Consider the following 24556-nt stretch of genomic DNA (forward strand, 5'->3'; position numbering starts at 1 on the left):
ATGACAATTCATTGTAATTGTACAGATTCAAATGTAATTTTACATTAAATGGGAGGTAATATTTAACAGATTTTTTCAGGTTAATAATAATGAAGAAATGCATGTGAAATAACAGAAATCGTTGGTCATTGGGTTTTCTTTAAAATTGTGATTTTATGTTTTTTAAACTAATTAGTAGTATTTGTACAGACACAAAAGTAATTTATTATTGGGAATAAACAGTACAAACAAAATAAACATTTTTTCGAACATATAGGGGTACAAATGCAATAAGAAAGATGTCAGTGTGTGACCCATGGTGTGACCAAATTTATGTTGGGGTATGGGATGACTACTGCCTCAGGGCTGTCAAGGAATTTCCTAGGAGATTAGAAACAGTAAGTCTATTGTTATTAATGCTAGTAAACAGAAAGCTCTGTGAAATCAACAATGAACTGTCCAATATAATAATTGGACAGTAAATTGGACAGTAAAAATATTTATCTCGGAGACAACATTGAATGTTGATTTTTGAATGAGGAAGGTTCACACATGCGCAGTGGTTGTAGCAGTAGCACTTTGCTTCTCCCAACTGTCACTGCCGCACCTGGCGCGAAAACCGGAGAAGAATGGAGGTTTCAGCTGCTCCAGAAGTTATAGGATTCGGGAATTATACTGACTGAAGAAGAGACAAAGAGATTCAGAGGTAACGTTAATGTTAAGCTGATATAGTGCGTTATATGTTTTTCACAACCTTTTTTTGTCAAAACGGAATGGACTTTTACCAAACTGAAGGCAAATTGCTAGCTGACGTTAGCATTAGCTATTTAGAGTGACTATTAGCTAGCTCAGGGGTTATAGAGCTCAGCTAGCGTTAGCTATCTAATGTCAGTTAATTAAATCTGCCATTTGCAATCCTAAAATTCGGTTAACGTTATGACCTGCATGACTAATGTGTGGCTTTGTAGACCATCTCTACTATAACGTTATGTTGATTTTATTTTTTTCCTCTTACCTCAGTATAATGTTAGCTGCTAGCTAGCTAGGTCGGTAGGAAATATTTTATGAAAAACGAAGGCACTTGTTCAATGTTAGTGTTGTACATAGTTGATAAAAGCATGTTAATTCATTAGATAATTAATTGTGGAGCTGGCAAAGTGCCGCTGTACAGAGAACTGTCTAAATAGGAGTGTTTTGTTAAGTAATGTTGAGTTAGGGGAATTGTGTAGGCTAACTTAAGTTTGGTTAAGTGAAGCCCTCATGTGTTTTTCTGTTGCTGCAGATTTACATTTTCTCACACTCTACATTGTCACCTGGAGTCAGCTCTGTAACCGTGGCCCCAAGTTTTTGTGGTGAGTATTACATGAAATTGCAATTGCCATTATTGGGTGTGCTCAAGCCTTCAGCGAGAGCACAACCTTTGTTCTCTCACATATATATTTATTATTGTTTATTTTCGCCCCCCTAAAACTCAGTCAATATTTGGCCTACATACACAACGGCGGTGTCAAAAGGTTCGTCTTGGTAGCGATTGCGTTGTTTCTATTGGAATTTACGTTCAGTTGCATGGTTTGGGCTTAAGTTAAGTTTTTGTGGCGAAAAGTGAAGCTAACGGTGGCTAATTTGCTAGCCACAGTCACTGACGTCACTAACGTCACTAACGTCACGAAAACACGCGTGACTACCTGTAGCAGAACATTCGTTTCGCATCTGTTAACTTGGGGGATAGCTAGGCTAACTATAGCTTTACTGCAAGGCAGCTGCAGAAACGCCACAAGCAAAGCGGCCAGGGTGATAACTATTTACTAATTTTACTTTGTGATGTGAAACACTATTATGAAATGTAATGTACAATATTAGCTGATATTATTAAGGAAGTAGGCCCACATCTACTTTCGGAAACGGTAGTCTACTATTTCACTGAAGCATTAGCATGACATTAGCCTCTGTTGCCCGGGCAACACATACTACAGTGGTCTATGATGCATCTGTTTTCAATCGTTAAAATAAACATTCCTCACATATACATTTTCGTTGTAGGATTTATTATGACATTAGATTACAAGTAAACGATTTGTGGGTGAAATTATCATTACCTGTGGTTTCAATCCAGTGTATCACTGCAACGCTGTAGCCTACGCGAGACACACGACAAAAACATCTAACATACACAGCTGTTTAGGAAGTCAAACGGCGACAGAACATGTTCGGCACTCCCCTTACTTAAATCAAAAGTCTATCTAACTACTAACCTGAACTTCATTGCCACAGCCTAAACTTTGTCAATCTGTTCATGAAAATAATAAATTTCAGCCTAAACCGTACAACGGAACGTTTAATCGAATTCAACCAACGCAATCGCTACCGAGACGAACACAGCAGTAGTCTAGTACTGTACCGTAGTAGTAGAATTTACCGGGGCAGCTTCTCCACACAGGGCTATATCGCATTTTGCGTTGTTACCTTACAATGATCGCTACCAGTGAGCTTTTTATGAATGAGCGATTTTCCACTAAATAAATGTCAAGCTTATTTACGTTTTGGGGGGCATATTTTCAGTTAGCAGGTGGTACTGTTTGAATCGCGATTCCATCTTCTACTGCCGGGTAACGTCGTAGAATAATCTTCAAAGGGGGTTCTTTATTAATGAATGAATGCAATGAGTAGGCTAAATGCATGAAAATATCACGAGAAGGGAAAAACTTAAAAGGACGTTTAAGTCATAGAGATTAGGTCCATTTGTACACCGGTCTGCCAAATGTATTCTTTTTGATTCAACGATGAGGCTGCCTCTTGCAGGGGAAATGAGAAGACATCCATTTCATTCTACACTTCACTCGTATTTTCAGTTGTAAATGAGCAGCAAAAAAAAAATGCTTTTAAATCTATGTAATCTTTATAAATAATAAGTATGCATTTTTATATAAAATACAGAAATATCAGTTGTAAAAATGTCATTAAAAAACGGACCCCTGTCCAACCGACGCAAGCAAGCACACCCTACAATTTCCCCAGAAATTGTACCCTCTCTAGTTGTTGTGTGGACTGTTTATGTCAAGACCGTTGATGGAGGTTCTTTCTGTCACAGACATTCACTTGCATGTATTTCAAAACACAAAACCTACGGCGATGAAAAACAATCTGATCTCGGTAATCATGAGTTTTAGCAACGTTTTAACATGGGAGTGAACTAGTGTTGCACAGTAAACCTGTACTAAAAAGAGACACTTACATTGCTTCAGTGTTCCTGTGCATACATGGGAGACTCTGACAGAACGCTATCTCTGTAGCATTCCATCCAGTCCAGAACCCGGGGTCCTGAAGTCTCGACTTTTACGATACTCAAACGATGCGATGTTAATATACCTCTCTGATCTAACGAGTCTGACTAGCTGTCGTGACCTCTCAGGTGGGATTTGGCTACGATGGAGAGATGGTTGTTCTGCTAAGTTCTCCTGTCTCTGCACAGGAACTGCAGTGATCGTTAAGGAGCCTAATGACGAATCATGGTCAGAATTATGTTGTCCCATGCTACACCCCTTCACCAAGTTTCATACAAATCGGGCTGGTAGTTTTTGCTTAATCCTGTTCACACACAAACAAACCGACATTCAAACACTCACACGGGAGAAATTGCTTGCATGATACTTGTGTTTTTCTGTTGCTGCAGATTTACATTTTCTCACACTACATTGTCACCTGGAGTCAGCTCTGTAACCGTGGGCCCAAGTTTTTGTGGTGAGTACTACATAAAATTGCAATTGCCATTATTGTTGTGTGGACTGTTTATGTCAAGACCGTTGATGGAGGTTCTTTCTGTCACAGACATTCACTTGCATGTATTTCAAAACACAAAACCTACGGCGATGAAAAACAATCTGATCTCGGTAATCATGAGTTTTAGCAGCGTTTTAACATGGGAGTGAACTAGTGTTGCACAGTAAACCTGTACTAAAAAGAGACACTTACATTGCTTCAGTGTTCCTGTGCATACATGGGAGACTCTGACAGAACGCCATCTCTGTAGGATTCCATCCAGTCCAGACCCGGGGTCCTGAAGTCTCGACTTTTACGATACTCAAACGATGCGATGTTAATATACCTCTCTGATCTAACGAGTCTGGCTAACTGTCGTGACCTCTCAGGTGGGCTATGGCTGCGATGGAGAGGTGGAGAGATGGTTGTTCTGCTTGGTTCTGTCTCTGCACAGGAACTGCAGCTCTTTTGCACTGATCGTTAAGGAGCCTAATGACGAATCATGGTCAGAATTATGTTGTCCCATGCTACACCCCTTCACCAAGTTTCATACAAATCGGGCTGGTAGTTTTTTGTAATCCGGTTCACACACATACAGACCGACATTCAAACACAGAAGGAAGACTGCCAATGGAAACTAGCCTTTTGGATATAATTGGGTGCATTTACATTTTAATGTTCATGAATGTACACTGTCCCTCTTGATCAAATAAATTGAATTGAAAAAATTGAAGAGAAAACATTACCTTTCATCCTGCAGCGGCTTTGCCTGGGTCGGAGGTCATAAACAGTGGGGCATCGGATCTATTTACGTTTTTTTTTTTTACTATTTTCGGATATGGTTTGTCCTTAATGGAAGGTAGAAATTATTAACCGGTTGTTTTCAAGCCAAGTGAAAAGATGCTGAACATATCATTAAAGAATTGTATCTTTTCTTTTGACCAGGAAATGGCTGAGACCGATTTCCTCAGTGCCATGGAGAGAACAACAGTGGGGATCTATGTTGTGAAAGACACTGCCAGCAGTGAACCCTCTGATGTCAGGATAGTCCTCGAAGGTGTGATGGTGCTTCAAGATCTTGAGAATGTAGCACTTGCTTCTGCAATGTTGTTTGGGCTCTTATGCCTTGAACATGCAGCACCCTACAAAGCTCCGCTACACCTTTGAGGCATTTCAAAAGATCATCATGGAGCCTCAGCATCAGACACTTAATAATATGAGCCTGTCAGCTGCAAAAACAGAACTTTTAGTGACACTAACTGACCATGCACAGTTGCCCTATATAACGTTGCAGCCCGGTTCACAGCAATCTTGCTCAATGCTGGACCAATTTTCATGAATTAACCACTAGATAGCCTAAATTTATATTGATTGGCTGTAAATGTAGCTGTTATTTAAGTATTCTTTTTTTTTTTCAATTTTCAAATTAACATTTTTATATCTATAATTTCTTTAAATTGACTGATTAATACTGTAAATGTGCTGACATTTCTTTTTGATTAAAAGTACATATTCAGTATTTATACATTGTTGTAGTTTTTTTTTAGTTGGCACAACCACAATTCTACAGGGAATCACTGTTGGTACACAGGGCATTTTCATAAATTAACTACTAGAAAGCCTACATTTAAATTGATTGGCCGTAAATGTAGCTATCTTTATGTACTAAGCTTGTTTTTCCACTGTCCAATGAAAATTTTTATATCTATAAATTATTGACTGAGTAATACAGTAAATTTACAGACATTTGTCTTGGGGTTTATTTATTTTTTATTTTTCTTGCGTTTTTATACATTTTTTCTTAGTCATTATACAAAAAAAAAAAATCATAAGAAATTACTGTAAATAGACAGGAATGTTTCATGTAGCAACAAACAAATGCCCTAAAATTACGGAGATTAACCTTAAAGTTAGTTGTTTTTAAATGTATTTTAACATAGTATTTTTGTTTTTCTGCGGTTTAATTAACATTTAAGAACAGTACTAAACTGTAATTTAATTCATTTTGGCTGTAGACCATGCACTGTATTTTTACAGCTTATTACATGTAATTTTGTGGTATGATTATTTACTGTAATTTTACAGAATCGGTCTGGAAACTTTGCTGCCAGTGCTTTCTCTGTTTTTTTACGTGATTTTTTTTTACAGTGCACATACCTAAGTTGTTTTGGTAACACTTTATAATAAGTCAACGCTTTTTGGCATTTACAAAGTGTTAACTAATAGTTAGTTAATCCTTTATAAAACATTTAGAAACATTAACAATACATTATTAAATAGTTAATAAGCTTATTATTAAACACTATGTTGATCATTAATATACACTGTTAACAATTATGGATTTTATTCATAATACAATTCATAAGGTGTTTAATAACTGCATTATCATACTTTATAGACAGCTTGTTAATATAGTTGCAAACCAGTAGTTTAAAAGGTGTTAATGGTACATGAGCTGGTATAGAAAGCATTAGCAAATGGTGAACAAACCATTTACATTACCTTTATAAAGCATGAGTAAATAACTAACAACTAAAAACAATAATTTACTTAGGTCTTTAATTAATGTATGCCAAGTCGAATACATGATGTACACTAGGCTATGCTTTGCAGATATCTTAACAACTATTTTATAAAGACTTAGTAATGATGCAACTTCTGATTAGTAATGCAAGTTATAAAGCATTTACTAACTGTTAGTTAAGGCTTTTGCGTGACCTAATCTAAAGTGTGAACTATCTATGCCTTATTAAGTATTTATAGACTATATAGATTTTTTGTTTTTTAGAAGAAATAGCTGTTAATTTATTTACCTGGGTAATAAAATAGTATTTTATTTCCATTAAGAAGCAATACACTAGAATTGGTATAAAAGTTGGTTACCCAAGGCTGTATTTTATTTTCCAAAAATGGCTGTAATAAACTGCAAATGTTTAGCTACTCCTCGACAGGTCTGCAAACGCCTTTGAAAGCAGAGATTTGTTAAAACGTTACAAACAAATCGTTTTAACAAATTGAGGCGACAAAGCGTTTGCTGACCTGTCGAAGAGTAAACATTTGGTTTCTTATATACTACAACAATATGTGGGAAGATTCCAAATCAAACACGGCGAATCTGGAGCAGACGCCATCTTCTCAGAGCAATCAGCTGCACTTGTACTGGTGACGTTACTACATCTCCAAGGCAACATATCAACAACTCTTTTGAGAACGTCTTCTGGACCAATAAGAACAGCATATTGGTTCAATTGCGACAACATTACGAGCGTTCTGATTGGCTAATGGGTAGTCATGCTAGCCGCGTATTCATGGTCTATATATATCTATGGCGTATTGACCTCATCTGCGGTCTGATACGTATTCATATTGCCCTCCGCTGATGTCATCTTCAAAATGAAGATCGAGGAGTTTTACTATCCAGATGACAATGAAGACATCAACAGCGACGAGGAAATTCTTAACTTTCTGAAAGAGCAGAAAAGTGTGAACACAGAGAGATAAACGACAAGCGCTAGGCAGATTGCTAGGTTTGGTTGCTCATATTTCAGATTGGTTGCTAGGTGCTAACACCTGAAACACACCGTGAGAAGACTTGAGTAGAGCTGAACAAAACGACATGTTTTAGTTAAATGGAAAGAGCTAAAAATGGCATATAATAAACAACTTACTAACCTCGACCGTTCGGTCATGCCGGGAAATAGCTATCAAACTGAGGTTTTAACGTATCGACCGCTGTCACTCTCGGTTAGGAGGGGATCCCTCCAACCGTCTCTGGAGGAGGGGATCCCTCTCTGAATTGCTCCTCCCAAGGTTTCTTCCATTTTTTTTCTCCTGTTGAGTTTTTTGGGAGTTTTTCCTTGTCTTCCTTGAGGGTTTAGGTTGGTTGAGGGGCAGTTCTATGGGCATATGTGAAGCCCTCTGTGACATGCTTGCGTGTAAAAAGGGCTATACAAATAAATTTGATTTGATTTAGAGCTAAGTAGTAAGTACTAGTAAGACACATGCCTGTCGTTACTTCAATAAAATAGTAATTTTGAGTATCACATTGTGTTGTGTCTGTTTCCTTTTGAGAAACGTATGTTCAGCCTTTGTGAATGTGAGGTTCGAGAATGGACAAGAATACCTTAATAAATAACTTATAAATGTTTAATAAGGCATAGATAGTTGACACTTATTAGGTCACGCAAAAGCCTTAACTAACAGTTAGTAAATGCTTTATAACTTGCATTACTAATCAGAAGTTGCATCATTAGTAAGTCTTTATAAAATAGTTGTTAAGATATCTGCTAAGTATTAGTGTACATAATGTATTCCACTTGGCGAACTTTAATTAAAGACATAAGTTAATATGTTGTTAGTGATTTACTCATGCTTTGTAAAGGTAATGTAAATGGTTTGTTCACCATTTGCTAATGCTTTCTATACCAGCTCATGTACCGCTAACACCTTTTAAACTACTGGTTTGCAACTATATTAACAAGCTGTCTTTAAAGTATGATAATGCAGTTATCAAACACCTTATATTGTATTATGAATAAAATCCATAATATTTAACAGTGTTTATTAATGATCAACATAGTGTTTAATATAAACTTATTAACTATTTAATAATGTATTGTTAATGTTTCAAAATGTTTTATAAAGGATTAATTAACTATTGGTTAACACTTTGTAAATGCCAAAAAGCGTTGACTTATTATAAAGTGTTACCGTTGTTTTTTCTAGCCTAGTGGGCCCTGACCATTCAATTCCGTTCAAAATTGTGTGGACATGAATTATAACCCTTGGGACAGTTAGGGACCCCAACAAGGTCAAGTTTTTCCTGTTTCATGATAGTTGTGAGGAGATTCCCTCCCTCAAGGGTAGTTAAGCAAGTCCACTCATACACACACACTCTCTTCAAATAGCCTTCCATCTTGGGTCTCCTTCCAGGAACACTAGAGGTTTCTGACAGAGCACCGCCCGAGCGTGTGAGGGAGTTGCATCGTTTCTCCTTCGTCTCATTACTCTGAGTGACATCACTCCTTCATCCCCTCATCTCTCCCTCTCTCCTTATCCCTCTCTCCTCTCTCCTTATCCCTCCTCTCCTCATCCTGCTGCTGTCTCTCTCTCCTCACCCTCCATCCTGCTCTCTCTCTCTCTCCTCACCCTCCATCCTGCTCTCTCTCTCCTCACCCTCCATCCTGCTCTCTCTCTCCTCACCTTCCACCCTGCTCTCTCTCTCCTCACCTTCCATCCTGCTCTCTCTCTCTCCTCACCCTCCATCCTGCTCTCTCTCTCTCCTCACCCTCCATCCTGCTCTCTCTCTCTCTCCTCACCTTCCATCCTGCTCTCTCTCTCCTCACCCTCCATCCTGCTCTCTCTCCTCACCCTCCATCCTGCTCTCTCTCTCTCTCTCTCTTTCCTCACCCTCCATCCTGCTCTCTCTCTCTCCTCACCCTCCATCCTGCTCTCTCTCTCTCTCCTCACCCTCCATCCTGCTGTCTCTCTCTCCTCACCCTCCATCCTGCTGTCTCTCTCTCCTCACCCTCCATCCTGCTCTCTCTCTGTCTCTCTCTCTCCTCACCCTCCATCCTGCTGTCTCTCTCTCCTCACCCTCCATCCTGCTGTCTCTCTCTCCTCACCCTCCATCCTGCTCTCTCTCTCTCTCTCTCCTCACCCTCCATCCTGCTGTCTCTCTCTCCTCACCCTCCATCCTGCTGTCTCTCTCTCCTCACCCTCCATCCTGCTCTCTCTCTCTCTCTCCTCACCCTCCATCCTGCTGTCTCTCTCTCCTCACCCTCCATCCTGCTCTTTCTCTCTCTCTCCTCACCCTCCATCCTGCTCTCTCTCTCTCCTCACCCTCCATCCTGCTGCTCTAGGGGAGCGAGGGACGCCTCGAATGAAAGATTACGTTCCTCTGTCGACTTTATTGGCCTGATCAATCAGCTGTCGTCATTATCGATTAGCAGGATCTGTGATTGACCTGGTGCTTAGAGTCCTTACAGGGCCAGAGGTTAAAGAGTCCTTACAGGGTCAGGTTAATCGTTCTTGTCACTGTGTGTGAGTGTGCGCTTGTGTGTGTGCTTGCACGCCTGTATGTGTATGTGTGTGTGCGTGAATGCCTCTGTGTGTGTGTGTGTGTGTATGTGTGTGTGACCACTAAATGGCACAGCAGTAAATTAACAGGCTCCCAATCAGTGTGTGAGGTCTTTGTTTATTAATGTTGTAATTCATTTACTTTAGCTGGCCGGCATAATGACATCAAGACAAAGCACACGTTCTCTGCTACAAAACACATTAATATGTATTTAATTACTTTGACAGACCAACACAAGGGTCACCAGAGGAGACATATTGTCTAGGTGCTGCCTTCTAGTGGTGGAATGTGGTTACAGCACCTGCAGTCAGACAGGTCATGTGTTGTGAATGTCAATGATGGTTTTGTGTCTGTGTGGTGCTTTGAATGAGAAAATACTTCAGACAGGCACCAATAAATAACACCTTGTACCAACCGCCTAGAAAGGGTTTGATGCCTTTGAGAGAAACACTTTATGCCTTTATTTTTAAACAAAGCTGAGAGTCAAAACCTGTTATTTGACAGATACAGCTTTGTTTCGTTGTAATATGTTTTATTTTAATGGCTAACTATTGCCTGTGTGTGTGTGCGCGCATCCATGCCTGTGAATGTATGTGTGTGTCTTTGTGGGTCTATGTGTGTGTGTGTGTGTGCGTGTGTGTGTGCGTGTGTGTGTGCTCCCTGCAGGATCCTGGAGCTGCAGCAGAGTGGGGACATGGATGTGCTGAAGCTGAAGTGGTGGCCTCATGACGGCCCGTGCGACCTGTTCTCCTCGGTGCAGCCCCGGCAGCGAGGAGGGGCGCTGGACATCCACAGCTTCGCCGGCGTGTTCTGCGTGCTGGCGGCCGGCGTGCTGCTCTCCTGCCTCATCGCCACCGTGGAGAGCTGGTGGACACGCAGGAAGGGGTCCCGGGTGCCCTCCAAGGAGGTGAGAGGGAGGAGGGGGAGGTGGGAGGGAGGGGTGGTGGGAGGGTTGGGAGGGAGGGAGGAGAGGGAGAAGAGGGAGGTGAGAAGGAGGGAGGGTTGGGAGGGAGGGAGGAGGGGAAGGTGGGAGGGAGGGGTGGTGGGAGGGTTGGGAGGGAAGGAGGGAGGGAGGAGGGGAAGGAGGGAGGGAGGAGGGGAAGGTGGGAGGGAGGGAGGGTGGGAGGGAGGGAGAAGGGGAAGGTGGGAGGGAGGGTGGGAGGCATGGAGGGAGGGGAGTTGAGGGAGGGAATGAAGAGAGGGGGGAGGGAGGATGGTGAGAGGGAGAGAGGGGAGTGGTGGCTGTCTGGTGGAGTTTGGGGGGGGGGAGCGAGGTCAAGGGGCGCCGATCATACAATCACCGACATCATCAGTGACCATAACCACAACCTCACACAGGCCTCCTCGGGCAGCGCTGCGCTGGGGGGGAATCAATCGCCCCCTCGCCGGTCCCTACCGACCCTCATACAATAAATCAGACCTGCTGCCACGGCAACGTCCCAGCAGTGATGGAGGCTGTTGGGGAAGAGGGGGAATTGAGAACAACTAGTTCCTGTTCTGGAACCCCCAGCTCAGCATGGCCATACATCCCTGTTGTGCTCAGCGTACTGTGAAGATGGAAGGCAGCATTTCATGTCCCCCACGGTTCTCCTGGATGACGTTGTTATGGGGCACTGTGAGAACCGTGGATAACCATGGAGGATCTTAGAGAACCACAGAGAACCCCAGATGTTCCACTAGCGTTTGCTTGTCATACTTCTTCACACACATAACATAACCGATAGACGATACATCCATATACTCTCTATCTTCCTACTCTCTCTGTCTCTCTTTCTCTGTCTCTCTGTCTCTGTCTCTCTGTCTCTTTCTCTGTTTCTTTCTATCTCTCTCTGTCTCTCTTTCTCTGTCTCTTTCTATCTCTCTCTGTCTCTGCCTCTCTCTCCTTTATTCTCATCTCGTATGCGTAGCCACGGCGCTGAACAAAGAGGACGGTGCGCTTGTGTTCCTTCCTCCTACTAAGAAGCATGAAACTGGGTTCCTAGAAAAAGCAGCGCAATTATGCAAAACAACACATTAATGAACTGAATGTAATGTAATCAAGTAAAATACATTTTCACATTTCCTTAACTGATTATTAATCCTGTGTTGGTTACGGTAATCTAACCATGATGCTGCGCAGACAAATTTAAAGATAAGATTTAAATTATGTTATTTATTTTTATGTTAAGTTATGGTGTGAAATTAATCGGTTTTATTAGCAAGCTGGAAAACCAATTTAGGGAGCAGTGGGTTAAGGAAACATGCCTTGACGATACAAATATCTAGCAGAGACGGATGTCACAACCTCCATGCCTTCTCTTCTATCGTCTCTTCTTTCTCCCTCTCCTCTAATTTTTTCTCTTCTCCTCTATCTTCTCTGCCTCCTGTCTTCTCACCCATGTCCTCGCTTCTCTCCTCTCCCTCCTCTCCTCTCCTCTCTTCTCATCCTCTCCTCTCCACCTCCTCATTGAAGTCGGCTCATCTCTGTCAGATCTGTGGTGGTTCTTCATGGTTCATGTCCAGACCAGACGCCCCTGGGACATGTGTCTTCTGAAGGGGTCTAAGAATCCCAGGAACGCCACAGGAGCCCTCTGGGCGTCCCACTAAGTGCTTGTTTCATCTCAGGCTCAACAATAACCCCCAGTCTTTGGTCTGGGCTGGAGGGAGGAGAGATGGGGCCCTGGCTCCAGACCTGTAACATGCCTCACCCTCCCACCAAGACAGCTTTAATAGAACCCTCCCCCCCTTGCCCCACCCCTTCCCCCCCTCTTACCCACAACCCCCTACTCCGAGAGTAGCTTTCATCTGTCGGACAGTCCGGCGAGCATGTCTGTCACCGATCGTCAATAAACAAGCCAGACCCAGACCCCCCGCCATCTTGATTACCCAGAGGGCCGAGCAACCCTGATCGTTTTTTGTCTGTGATCAGTTCAAGGTCTTTGTAGCGGAGCACTGAGGGGCCAGTGATGATGAGAGAAGCTCTTCATCTAGCTCTCTCCCCAAGGGGCTACTCTCTCCCCAAGGGGCTACTCTCTCCCCAAGGGGCTACTCCTTGTCTGGCTAGCTCTGGCTTTGGAGGAAATGGAAGCAGGCCGAGTCAGCAACCTGCGGTTGGCGGCCATTTTGAATAGTCTTTCATTTTCTCTTTGGCTGGGAGTTGAGTCACCTGACCGTCCAAACACACGTTCTACAGACTAGTGGTGAACGTTACTCCACACAAACCCCCACATACCACACACACACACACACACACATACCACACACACACACACACACACACATACCACACACACATACCACACACACATACCACAAACCCCCACATACCACACACACACATACCACACACACACATACCACACACACACACATACCACACACACACACACATACCACACACACATGTTGTGGGTCCTGTGTAAGAATGCTGCTGTTACACCAAATGCTTCCGTCAGCTCTGTCAGTGTTGTGTTTCTGTGGTGTGTGTGTTCCGTGTTGTGTAAAACATCTGTGATGTTTGTTGACAGACAGTCCATCCCAGCGTATCTTCACACACACACTCTCACACACACACTCTCACACACACACTCTCACACACACATTCTCACACACACACTCTCACACACACACTCTTACACACACTTACACACAGTCACACACACTCTCACACACACATAGACACTCACAAAGATAGGAAATAACGAAGTATAAATACTTTGTTACTGTACTTATTTCGATTATTCTGGGATCAGTACTTTTACTTTCACTCACAAATATCTGTACTTTATACTTATTACATTTTAAAGCGGGGCTCGTTTATTTTAGTTTGTATCTGTATTTGGGGAGATGATCATTTATTGTCATTGCTTGCCTTATTTCATTTCCGGTTTAGTAAGGTTGAAAAAAGGGTTTCGAAAAAAGGTTTCAAAATAAAAGCTTGGAATGGTCGAAAAGATATTTTCGAAATAAAGTTTTGAAAAAAAAATCAACAGGTTGTTAAAAATATTTTAGAAAAAAGTGTACAAAAAAGTTTCTACAGGTTCGAAAAAATAATTCTACAGGTTCGAAAAACATTATGGGTTTAAAAGCATTTTGGAGAAAAAAAGTTGCTACAGGTTGAAAAAAAGAAAAGTTGAAAAATACACTTTGCATCATTGATGATTACTTGATGAGGACTATACTATACTCTATCTGCTCTGTTTTAGGCTTTCGATACACGCACACTCACACATACACTCTTACACACTCTCACACACTCAAACATCTGAATCTGTTACATGTTCTGACCCCATCATGCAGTCCACTTCTCACAGTAAAACAGCATTTCAACGCTATGCTCAGTCTGTAGTGCAGTATCCTTCACACCATCCCTCCAAACCCCTCGAAGCCAGTAGCAGCTGTGTGTCTTCTACAGCCATGTGCACAACCATGGTGTGTGTTTAGGGAGAGGTCTGGGTGGGGTTGGGATTTGGAGGGTTGGATGGTGTGTGACTATCATCTAGGATGATGTAGGGCCTGTTTGAATACTGTCAACAACTCTCCTTCCCTCCACCCTTCCTGAGGGAGAGATCTGGTGGAAGAGAATTGGAACCAAGCCCCCTCCACCAGTACTGTCCAATCAGACCAGAGATTCCTGGAAGGGAACCAATCAGAATGCATTTTAGGCTCAACAGGAACCTATAGTCAGCCAATGAGGACTAGTATTCAAACAGGGCCTGTGAAGAACTCACAACAATGGCCAGCCATCTTGTGAATCACTTCTACTTGACTGACTTGTGTTCAGACCTGGGTCCAATACTATCATGGGGCGCGCCTGATTTAACCAGAGACAAATTGTACACTCCCGAAAGCGCTGCCCTGGAGAATAAACCCAACACGCCCTGGTTCAGCTACCAGGTTCGAGTATGTGACCCAGGTCTGTTTGATTTCATGACTGTGACGGCCCTGCGCGGTCTCATTGCCTGTTTGTTTTGTTTTGTAGATAAGTACTCTGTGTTGAGGGCGAGAGAGAACAATACAAAATGCCATTTCCCCATCCTCCCCTCCAGGTACAGCCTGAGTCTTGGGCACCCCCCCTCCCAGATGATTGATCTGTTCCTCCTTTGCTGATTGTGCTTTCTCTCTCACTCACCCACCCCACCCTCGCCTCTCTCCTCCCTCCCATTCGCCGCCCCGCCCTCCTCCCATCTGTCTCTCGCTCTGTCTGTCTGTCTGTCGTGTCTGTGTCTGTCTCTCTGCGTGTGTGTGTGTGTGTGTGTCTCCGTGTGTGTGTGTCCTGCTCTCTGGTTTTGCTCTGGCACGCATCGACCGGCACACGATCACCCTCACACACACACACACACACCACACACACACACACACACAACCTCACCCTCCCTCCCTTCTTCACTCTTTTCTCACACACTGTTATCCCCCCTCCCCCACCAGACCCAGGCTGAGGGGTCCCTTTCCCCCGCACCGTGCCCCCACACCCAGGGGGACACTCCCCTGACCCTGGGCCACCCCCCAACCCTCTACCAGGCCCCCACGTGCTGCGATCTCCCCTGCGCCCTCATCCTCCAGCACCCCTACCAGCCCAGCCACCACCCCCAGCTCACCCCCAAACTGAGGATGACCACGTTTGCCGCCTCCCCCCCCACGCCCAGGTCACTCCTCCTGAACCGCTGACCCACTTGATCACTGCTGATCTGTTGTCGAGAGATGCAGAGATTTATTAGTTATATTGATCGATGGAGTCATGTTTAACCATGCAGATTCGTGGTGGAGATATTTGAGTAATCTGAAAAGTGCTTTGTGGCTGAAAACATATCAAGCGTTATTTTTGTCCTGCTGCAATTGCCTTTTTTGGCCACTAGAGGGCACTAATAGCATTATTGTCAGAGGCACCTGAAGTGATCTGTCAGTCATTACAACAACCCAATCTTTTTTTTTATGTATGTATTTTTGTATGTATATATTTACTCAACAAGGTCTATCCACACTGATACACACTCCTTCTGTTGAAGGTTAGGCCTTTGTTAAATCAGCTGTAATGATGCTTGACAAGGGACGTTCCACTTGGTTCATTTAACAGACAGAAGTGACCAATGAAGCAACGATTTGCTTCTCAGCAAACGTCCAAAATCCTCACCTTCTGATCTTACTGATAGCCGTCCACAACCCTTTTCCCCCTAGATTCCCATAATGCACCTCTTTCGCCAGTCAACAGAATGACCTGGTGTTGCTTCCTCTTCTTCTCTTCCTCCTCCCTGTGTCACAACAGCTCACCACGAACCACCTCGCCCCCCCTCGCCCCCTCCCTCGCTGACACCGAGGGCATCCCCTTGCCCCACTCCTCCCTCCCTCCCCAGATGGGGCCAGCCCCGCCCTCCCCCCTCCTCCACCAGGCCAACAACTCCCTCCCCCCATCCACCAGGGAGACCTCACCCCCTTTTCCAACTGGAGAGTGCCACCACCACCACCTCCAGAACCCTGTCCCTGACTCCCGACTCCCCCCCAACGGGCACAGCCACCATGCCTACTGGGGCTCCACCTCTATCCACACTGGGCCCCAGCCCCAGCCTCAACCCCAGCCTCCAATGCAAGCATGAGACACCTATCTCTGAGTGTTCCCTTCCCCAAGATTACAACGAGGAGAAATGATTCCTGAATGTAGGCTTGTTCCTGTAATGTTTACAAAAGTTGTGTTTTAGATATTTCAGTATTTGTGGAGGATGGTTTTAAACCTCCTCTCAGTATAACTTAAGGAAGAGTCCTCAGACATAAGCATTGTGTGAAAAGTACACAATCACACCCAAAACACAGATTAGATCATGTCTACCAATCTCCTTATAGTCCATCAAACAAAACACAAAGATACTGAATAATTGTCAGTGACAAATGACCAAATCTGATCAGTAATTGATTTTAATCTATAAATCTACTAGTAACTCCAGACATTGGTAATGCTTGCCTGTGTGTATCTCTGGCACACTGGAATCCAAAAGCACCATGCGAGTGGACAGTGCGTTTGTGCGTGTGTGTTTGGATTCCAGAGAAGCTGCAGACCCCCAATAAACCCTGTAGAGATGGTGTGTGTGTGAGTGTGTGAGAAAGCGCGTTTGTGAGCGTGCATGTGTATTCTCTACATGCTGGACTGCAGCTCAGACTGTGCTTATTTGCCCCCCTCCCCTCACCCCTCCTCTCCTCCACCCCCTCATCACTCCATCCAATGCTAATGACTCTTTCTCACTCTCACGCCATCTCCATTTCACTTCCATCGCTGTCATCGCCTTGTCGTCCTCATTCCCTTCATCCTGATTGGTTGAACCCGTTGGCCCTCGCTCCGCTCCTCAACAACCCTCCTCTCTCTCTTTCTCTCCCTCCCCTTTCTCCCTCTATCTTTCCCCCTCCCTATCTCTCTCTGTCTCTCTCCCCCTATCTCTCTCTCACTCTCTCTCTCCCTCTCTGTTTCTCTCTCCCTCTCTCTCTCCCTCTCTCTCTCTCCCCCTATCCTCTCTCTCCACCTTGTTCCCCCTCATTCCTTTATCCTTCACTCCTTTAACCTTAACTCCTCCTCCTTTCTTCCGACTTAAAAATCCTCCCTCTCCCCTGACCCTGTGCTGCTCTACCTCTTTATCTCCTCCCTCCCTCCCTCCCTCCCTCCCTCCCTCCTCCTCCTCCTCCTCCCTCCCTCCCTCCCTCCCTCCCTCCCTCCCTCCCTCCCTCCCTCCCTCCCTCCCTCCCTCCCTCCCTCCTCCTCCTCCCTCCCTCCCTCCCTACTCCTCCTCCTCCCTCCCTACTCCTCCCTCCCTACTCCTCCTCCCTCCCTTCCCTCCCTCCTACACCACTTTCCCCTCCTCCCCCCACTCCTCCTCCGACTGCTCCCTCCCTTCTACACCACCCTCCCTTCCCTCCCCCCTTGCAGGACGATAAGGAGATCGACCTGGAACACCTCCATCGCCGTGTCAACAGCCTGTGCACGGAGGATGACAGCCCTCACAAGCAGTTCTCCACCTCCTCCATCGACCTGACCCCCCTGGACATGGACTCCCTCCCCGCCGCGCGTCAGGCCCTGGAGCAGATCAGCGACTTCCGCAACACACACATCACCACCACCACCTTCATCCCGGAGCAGATCCAGACCCTCAGCCGCTCCATCTCCGCCAAGGCCGCCCAGGGATTCGCCTTCGGGGGCATGCCCGACCACCGGACTGGGGGTGGGCCCTTCCGGCAGAGAGCCCCCAATGGAGGATTTTTCCGGAGCCCCATCAAGACTATGTCCACCATCCCCTACCAGCCCACCCCCGCGCCCAACTTTGGCTACGGAAACGACCCGGACAGAGGCACATCCATATAGGGAGGAAGCGGAGGGAGGAGAGCTGGAGGGAGGAGAGCTGGAGGGAGGAGAGGGATGCGAAAACAAACGCACTACTACTACTGGGGGGGGAGGAAAAGAAGAGATCTGTGTACATAGGAATCTTTCTTTTGTTATTTTATGGGGGAGTGGGGGGCTGTAGGGAGGGGTGGATTTGTTTTGGACAGTGGGAGGGCGGAGAGGCAGATAGGTGGAGGGAGAGAGGGGGAGTGCCGGGGTTCAACTGGGAGAGGGAGGGGGGAGAAGGGGGGAGGGAGGGAAGGATGGGGACACCTTGCTTTCTTGTTGTCGTTTTCGTGGTCGTTTGGGAAATTATTTTCTCCGTGGAGAGGGTGATCTGTTTTACCTGTTCTGTTCCATGGCATCTTTTCAAATATTTTTGGGGGTCGTTTTTTTCCGGGAAGGAGCTGTCTCCTTTAAAGACAAGACCAGGAGGAAACAGTTTTTACTGCTACTGAGAACTCAACTCAGTTCTCAACTGATGTCCACCAGTCAGACTGGTACTGTTTCTGCCTTTCACCGTACTGGGGGATCTCCATCCCCACAAGCGTCTCTGGTGTTGCTCATAAATGCCTGTCCTAATGTGAAACTGGCTCCAAGATGGCCGCCACAGGACTGGCCTCCCCTGCAGAGAAAAGGCTCGCCATGCTCCGCCATTTTGAATACACTCTGCCATTTTGGGGCACATAAAACAATGGTTTTCACTGCACTGTACCAGTGCCCACAGACCTGTAACTGATTGTACGTAGTTCTGATTTCTTTTTTTCTCACCTATTGCTGTGCTGTCTTCTTCAAGGGAAAAGACTGGAGACAAATGTGTGAGATAGTGCCAAGGGAGACTTGAAAAAAAAAAAAGTTGAGATTAAAGACAAGATTGAGGACTTAAAAAAAAAACAGCTGAGAAATATATGTCTTTTATTGACTTTTGTTTTGAAAAATAGATTTTAAATGCGTGGAATATGTTTGGTCAGAAAGTGAAAAAAAAATATGGAAAAAAAGAATAACAACTTTGTTCTAAGCTGTCTAATCGTTATTTTTTTCCCGCCAATTTTGAAAACTGCTTAAATGAGTGCTAAAGTCTATCTCTGCGTCATAACTCATTAAGGTTTAATTTTGTTTAATCCACCCAATTTCAAGTGCAGTTCAAAACTCAGTGGAGGAAAGCATCTGGTTTTGCAGAGTCATTCTCCTACCTAAGGCTAACGGGTGTAAGGAGTCGGGTTCAGGTGAAGGATAAAGCTCTTCAGATAACATCATATGGCACGGCCTTAACTACCAGCCAGACCCGCTCCCCTCCTCCTCCTCCTCCCCTCCCCGCTCCCCCCTTTTCCTCCCCTACTCCTCCTCCCCCCCTCCTCCTCCTCCCTCCTCCTCCTCCCTTTCTGACAGGAAGTATTCTACCCCTGGATAAACACACTGAGAGACGGTAGCTGATTGGCTGCAGCCTTTAAAAGCTCAGTCTGAAATATATTTACGTTTCCTTTCTTACACGTTAAGGGTACAGTTTATCTAACTTGTTTTTTTAAGTGCCAATATGTTTAAAACCAGACCATTAAGGTGCATTCTGTGGGAAAGCTGTGGGGAGGGGGGGATAGATATTTTGTCATGGTGGGAGGGTCGGAGGGTGGAGAAAGAGGAACCAAATGTTTCACTAACACTGTATTAATATTTGATAAATAATGTTAGTTGTTTAGAATGAGCTTTCTATTCGTTATCTTAAGACTTAAAAACTGCAAATGTTGTGAGTAGAGAAACAGGCTGCAGTGTTTGGAGCAAGAATTCTAGTTGTTTCTTTAAAAGTTACAGTACGGCTATAAAATTATAAATAGGTCACAGAAGACATTTTCAAAGGTTTATTTAGTATAAATTACAGAGACGTTATAAAATATGTATATTTTACATGTTGACGCTATTTTGTTTAAAGAGAAAAGAGTATATCATAATAGTTTTGAGTTTAGCGGTCACCCCTAGCTAATACATGCAGAATTATCTCTACCCAAACCATCCAAACCCACACAAGGGTTTTTCATGTCATCCTAAGTTCATTTTTATTTCGCTGGCTAAATAACAAATGTGGCAAGTTCTTGAAAAGAAAGCATGCAAAACTTGCAATGCCCGTCGCCATTTTTAATTTCATACATAGAACGTACAGGATAACTTGATAATTTTCAAACTGACTATTATGTACAGTATTTAATATAGGCCTATTTTGTTGTATGTGTTGCATATTATTCAAGCGGGAACAAATTGGGGCCTCTTACAAGTGGCAAAGCTTTCTGTGTATAATTTGTCTAATAAACAGGTTTTCTACAGTGGTGTGGTTTTAGTAGTTTTTTCGTGGTGCACATTGGTTCTCAGTAGGGGCTAGCACGCTGCTGTGTGAGAGTGAGTGACAGCAGCGTGCTCCCAATCAGCTCTCATCAGGACGCAGTCTCACAAACGAGAGGTTGAAGGTTTGATTCCAGGCTACTGTCAGCAAACAAAGTGAAGCATTTTCTTTTAACTGTCGGGCTGTCTCAGACCCCCCACATTGCAATGGTTAAAAGAAAATTATTTTTATTTGTTTTTGTATTGGGTGAAATTGGGTAAACACAACGATGGTTCGTTGTGAACCTTTGGGTCATGTGACCCGAAGGCAGCACGAGGGTTAAACAACCCCAATCCACATTCCCCTGCCAATTAACAATGGGAGTGGCCGGTACTACATAACTAGAGGGATTGATCCAGTCAAGCTTCTTTTGACTGTGTGCCACTCACCCAGGCGATGCTCTCACTAACAGGCAAGTAACATGCACCAGTACAACAGAGCGGAGGTTCTCTACCACGCCCTCTTCAACCAGCTGTACACATCTGAAGCCCCTCTCATACAGGTACAACCACATCCACATGACTAGCTCGTAGGGATGGGCGAACGATGCCTTGTGAAGCTTTGGTGGTTTCTTCCGGATTGTGCCGGCCCAAAGAGCCGAACTATCGGCGCATTGAAAATGAACAGCGTCATATAGCAGCCGTTTAAACTGGCTGAATGAGGCGTAGTGGTTGTCTCCGACGGTAGACTACCCTACGTTATTAAATATTTTAATTAAGGCTACATGTGTTCATTTTTATCTGATATTAGTGCTCACACATTAAAATGTTATGATACATCTGAAGGCCGTTAGAATTATATCATTTTCTCACAGTAAAAGAATATCTTCCGAGGTTCCCTGCACTGGGGCGCGAACTCGGGTAGCCAGCCTTGCTTTATCAATACGTTGACGTACAACGCTTTAACCAGCTACACCACCGAAAAGCCGTTACCTGTTGATGCGGGTGGACGGACTTTATATGATTCGGTTTTTATATCAATTAAACTAGATTACACAGATGTTTTCTTATTCTTAACATTTGTGATATGTAGGCCTATTGTGAACTGGAGGGACTTTATTTTTACTAATTATTACTGTTGACAATGTTGACGAATCATCAACATTTGTTTTCTGGGCACTGTATAGACCTACCTAGTCCTATCATGTTACGTTTCATTTCAATAAAATAACACAACACTCAAGTGCACGGATTTATAATTATTACAATACGGATTTGGCTAAATAATAATGACTTATGGAAGAAACTCGAGCGATGCCTGGTGCTGCTTCTCTGGCAATGTGAGATTTGTCTTTAACAAGAAGCGGTGGCTTCGTTCCTTCTATGGCTCTGGTTCAGAAGAGCGGCAAAACTTCGAACCAGTTTGTGACGTTTGAAGCATTGAACGTCATCTATCACGTGGTTTCGTAATTTGATACAAGCTCAAACACTTTCGAAACTGTGCGTATTGGTTTTGCGACATAAGCATCGATGCGTCAGTGTCATACGTCCCATCCCTACTAGCTCGTACAGGCAGTGGGATATTGCTTGCTTGATCAATGCCACCTTTAGACTGCATCTGTTGCTTTTCTTTCATGTATTTGATTAATACGGTTCTGAAATGCCTGACTGTTGCAGGTGGTGTTGCCATGCCTGCTGAATGCGCTGCCAGTGTTGGAGAAATCCCCTGCTCTCACTGTCGCCTCCCGGAGGCTCAACCGGTATGACACGGTGCTGCGTCTGGTCCTGTCCCACATGGAGGTGGAACACAAGCTGCCTCTGCGCAGGGTCTACGCCGGCATCCTGCCACTCTTCATTGACAGGTGGGCCGCTTGTATCTGTCTGCACGCAGTGCTTCACATCGTCTGAAGCAAATCTAGGTCCCTAGTTGATTGTAAACCAGGCTGTACTGACTGTGCTCTCACCACAGAGCAACTGCACAGCATCCAATATAGATGATCAATTGGGACCTCAGACCTCTCCAGGTTGCTAGGTTTCTGATATCTTAGTTGCCAGTCTGTATCTGTGTCCTAACAGGATTGGTGGTGCACCACCGGGTACCTGGAGGGTGTGATGGTCCTGAGGAGCAGAGCATCACCACAGCCTGGTGATGGTCAGGGGTCTGAAAGAATGGCGTTCGGAAGGGGTCTTCCGAACGACCTGTAGCTAATAACTAATCCTTCGTCCTTCGTTATGACGGGTCCAGCGTACTCTGTAACCTTATGTTTGTGCAAACTAAATACATTTTATTAAGCTGCCATCTTGACTATTCAAACTACACAGCACCATCAGAAATTACCACCACAGGTCACAGCCACACAGGGGTGTCTGTTCAGAGATTCTATTCTGGCCTTTCTGTAAGCACATTCTCATTCTGTGTGTAGGGTGGCGTGTGAGTGCTGGTGAGGAGCCTGCTGAGGTTACTGGCTGACGTGTCTACTGCTGCTACTGCTACTGCTGGACAGAGCCTCGTGCTGCCTGCTACTGCTGGACGAATTGTACATTTACAAGTGACAGACCATGAGAAATGCACACACAATGTTAAGTGTTTTAAGAAATTACAAACGATATATTTACGAATGGACATCTATGTGTACAAATCATTGCACATTTATGTAAATGCCAACTTACAAATCACAAGTTAGAATTTACTTTTTGTGGATCGCAAAACACACTTGTAAGTCGTGAAACATTTGTGGATCATGGTACTTGCATTTACGAATACTTTTGAGACATATCTCTCCACAGTATTCATTTAGCAGACACTTATCCAAAGCGACTTCCAAGAGAGAACTTTACAAATGTGCATAGGTCACTGATCATAACAACGAGATAGCCTCAAAACATTGCGGGTAGCCAAAACATGACGCATACATTGTGAAAAGCAAATAAGTGCCAAATGGCAAGAACCATAAGAGCATGTAGTTAAACAAGTTACAATTAAACAACATGAACCTCAAAAAGTGCAAGAGTGTAACTGTAGAAAAAGCAAGCAACAATAATATAATTCACAGCGAGTACAAGAAGTTAAATCAGTTACAACTAACCAACAAGTCCCTCAATAAGAGTCATTGTGTTTCTGGAGGAAACTAACATCAGGTCCAGCAAATCATTCCTAGGTACAGTTGTACTCCCGGAACAAGTGCGTCTTAAGCCTTTTCTTGAAGTCAGTGTCTCTGATAGAGGTGGGGAGATGATTCGACCATTAATGGGGCCAGACAGGAGAAGAGCTTGGGTTGGGAGCGGGTGCTCTTGAGCGGTGGGACCACCAGACGGTTGTCAGAACAAGACCGTAGGTGGCGGGTAGGGGTGTAAGGCTGGAGGAGAGACTTGATGTAGTCGGGTGCAGTCCCGTTCACCGCTTGGAAGGTCAGTACCAGGGTCTTGAATCTGATACGGGCCATGATGGGAAGCCAGTGGAGGGAGATGAGGAGTGGGGTGACATGGGAACGTCTGGGTAGATTGAAGACCAGGCGGGCTGCTGTGTTCTGAATCCTCTGGAGAGGGCGGGTTGCGCATGCTGGGAGACCGGCGAGCAGTGAGTTGCAGTAGTCCAACTTGGAGAGGACAAGTGCTTGGACTAGCAGCTGGGTGGAATGCTCAGACAGGTATCTCAGTTTAACCTTAGATTGGTCACGTGACTCTCGCGTGTCACATGACCAAAGTAAAATCGCAGCCTTTACGATTACAAAATCGCGTTCTGTCCCATCGCGATATTAATCGCAAATGCAATTAATCGTTTAGCCCTTGTTAAGGACATGGAGAAGAAATGCTATGATGGAGGAGAGATGGAGAGGGGACTGGATCAAGGGGACAGGAGGTGGGGCGATGAGAGAGAATAAGGTCAGAGATCTCTGCCTCGGACAGGGGACAGAAAGAGTTTAGACATTTAGTTGGGTCAGTCATAGAGGGTGAGTGGGTAGGAACGGTGGGCTCAGGGAACTGGCTGCTAATGTCAGCGACTTTTTCCTCAAAGTAGGAGGAGAAGTCGTCTGCCGTCAGGGAGAAGGGGGGGGGGGGTTAAGAAGGGTGGAGAAGGTAGAGAAAAGTTTGTGAGGGTT

General features: G+C 44.6%; 2 protein-coding genes and 1 long non-coding RNA gene across 3 annotated transcripts; all 3 read left to right on the top strand.

Moving 5' to 3' along the window:
- The first annotated feature begins 583 nt into the window (after window positions 1-583).
- On the top strand, window positions 584-5087 carry LOC134015265 (uncharacterized). Its single transcript, XR_009929089.1, has 4 exons — window positions 584-685; window positions 1262-1331; window positions 3650-3717; window positions 4681-5087. It is a non-coding gene; the product is annotated as an uncharacterized LOC134015265 (long non-coding RNA).
- Window positions 5088-10424: 5337 nt separating this feature from the next.
- On the top strand, window positions 10425-18235 carry LOC134015199 (glutamate receptor ionotropic, delta-2-like). Its single transcript, XM_062454575.1, has 2 exons — window positions 10425-10721; window positions 17700-18235. The coding sequence occupies exons 1-2, from the start codon at window positions 10428-10430 to the stop codon at window positions 18129-18131; spliced, it is 726 nt and encodes a 241-aa protein (XP_062310559.1). The 5' UTR covers window positions 10425-10427; the 3' UTR covers window positions 18132-18235.
- A 2681-nt stretch (window positions 18236-20916) lies between these two features.
- On the top strand, window positions 20917-22370 carry LOC134015363 (TELO2-interacting protein 2-like). The gene is made up of 2 exons (XM_062454832.1): window positions 20917-21019; window positions 22134-22370. The coding sequence occupies exons 1-2, from the start codon at window positions 20939-20941 to the stop codon at window positions 22362-22364; spliced, it is 312 nt and encodes a 103-aa protein (XP_062310816.1). The 5' UTR covers window positions 20917-20938; the 3' UTR covers window positions 22365-22370.
- Window positions 22371-24556: the final 2186 nt, after the last annotated feature.

The sequence above is a fragment of the Osmerus eperlanus genome, chromosome 28 (genome assembly GCF_963692335.1).
Source record: "Osmerus eperlanus chromosome 28, fOsmEpe2.1, whole genome shotgun sequence".
Taxonomy (NCBI): Eukaryota; Metazoa; Chordata; class Actinopteri; order Osmeriformes; family Osmeridae; genus Osmerus; species Osmerus eperlanus.

Bases quoted from the DNA above. Each gene is read 5' to 3' on its own strand.
- LOC134015199 (XM_062454575.1), top strand. From the start codon at position 10,428: ATGTGTGTGTGTGTGTGTGCGTGTGTGTGTGCGTGTGTGTGTGCTCCC. The intron at 10,722-17,699 runs GTGAGAGGGAGG...CCCCCCTTGCAG, and splicing joins CCCGGGTGCCCTCCAAGGAG to GACGATAAGGAGATCGACCT.
- LOC134015363 (XM_062454832.1), top strand. From the start codon at position 20,939: ATGCACCAGTACAACAGAGCGGAGGTTCTCTACCACGCCCTCTTCAAC. The intron at 21,020-22,133 runs GTACAACCACAT...TGACTGTTGCAG, and splicing joins CTGAAGCCCCTCTCATACAG to GTGGTGTTGCCATGCCTGCT.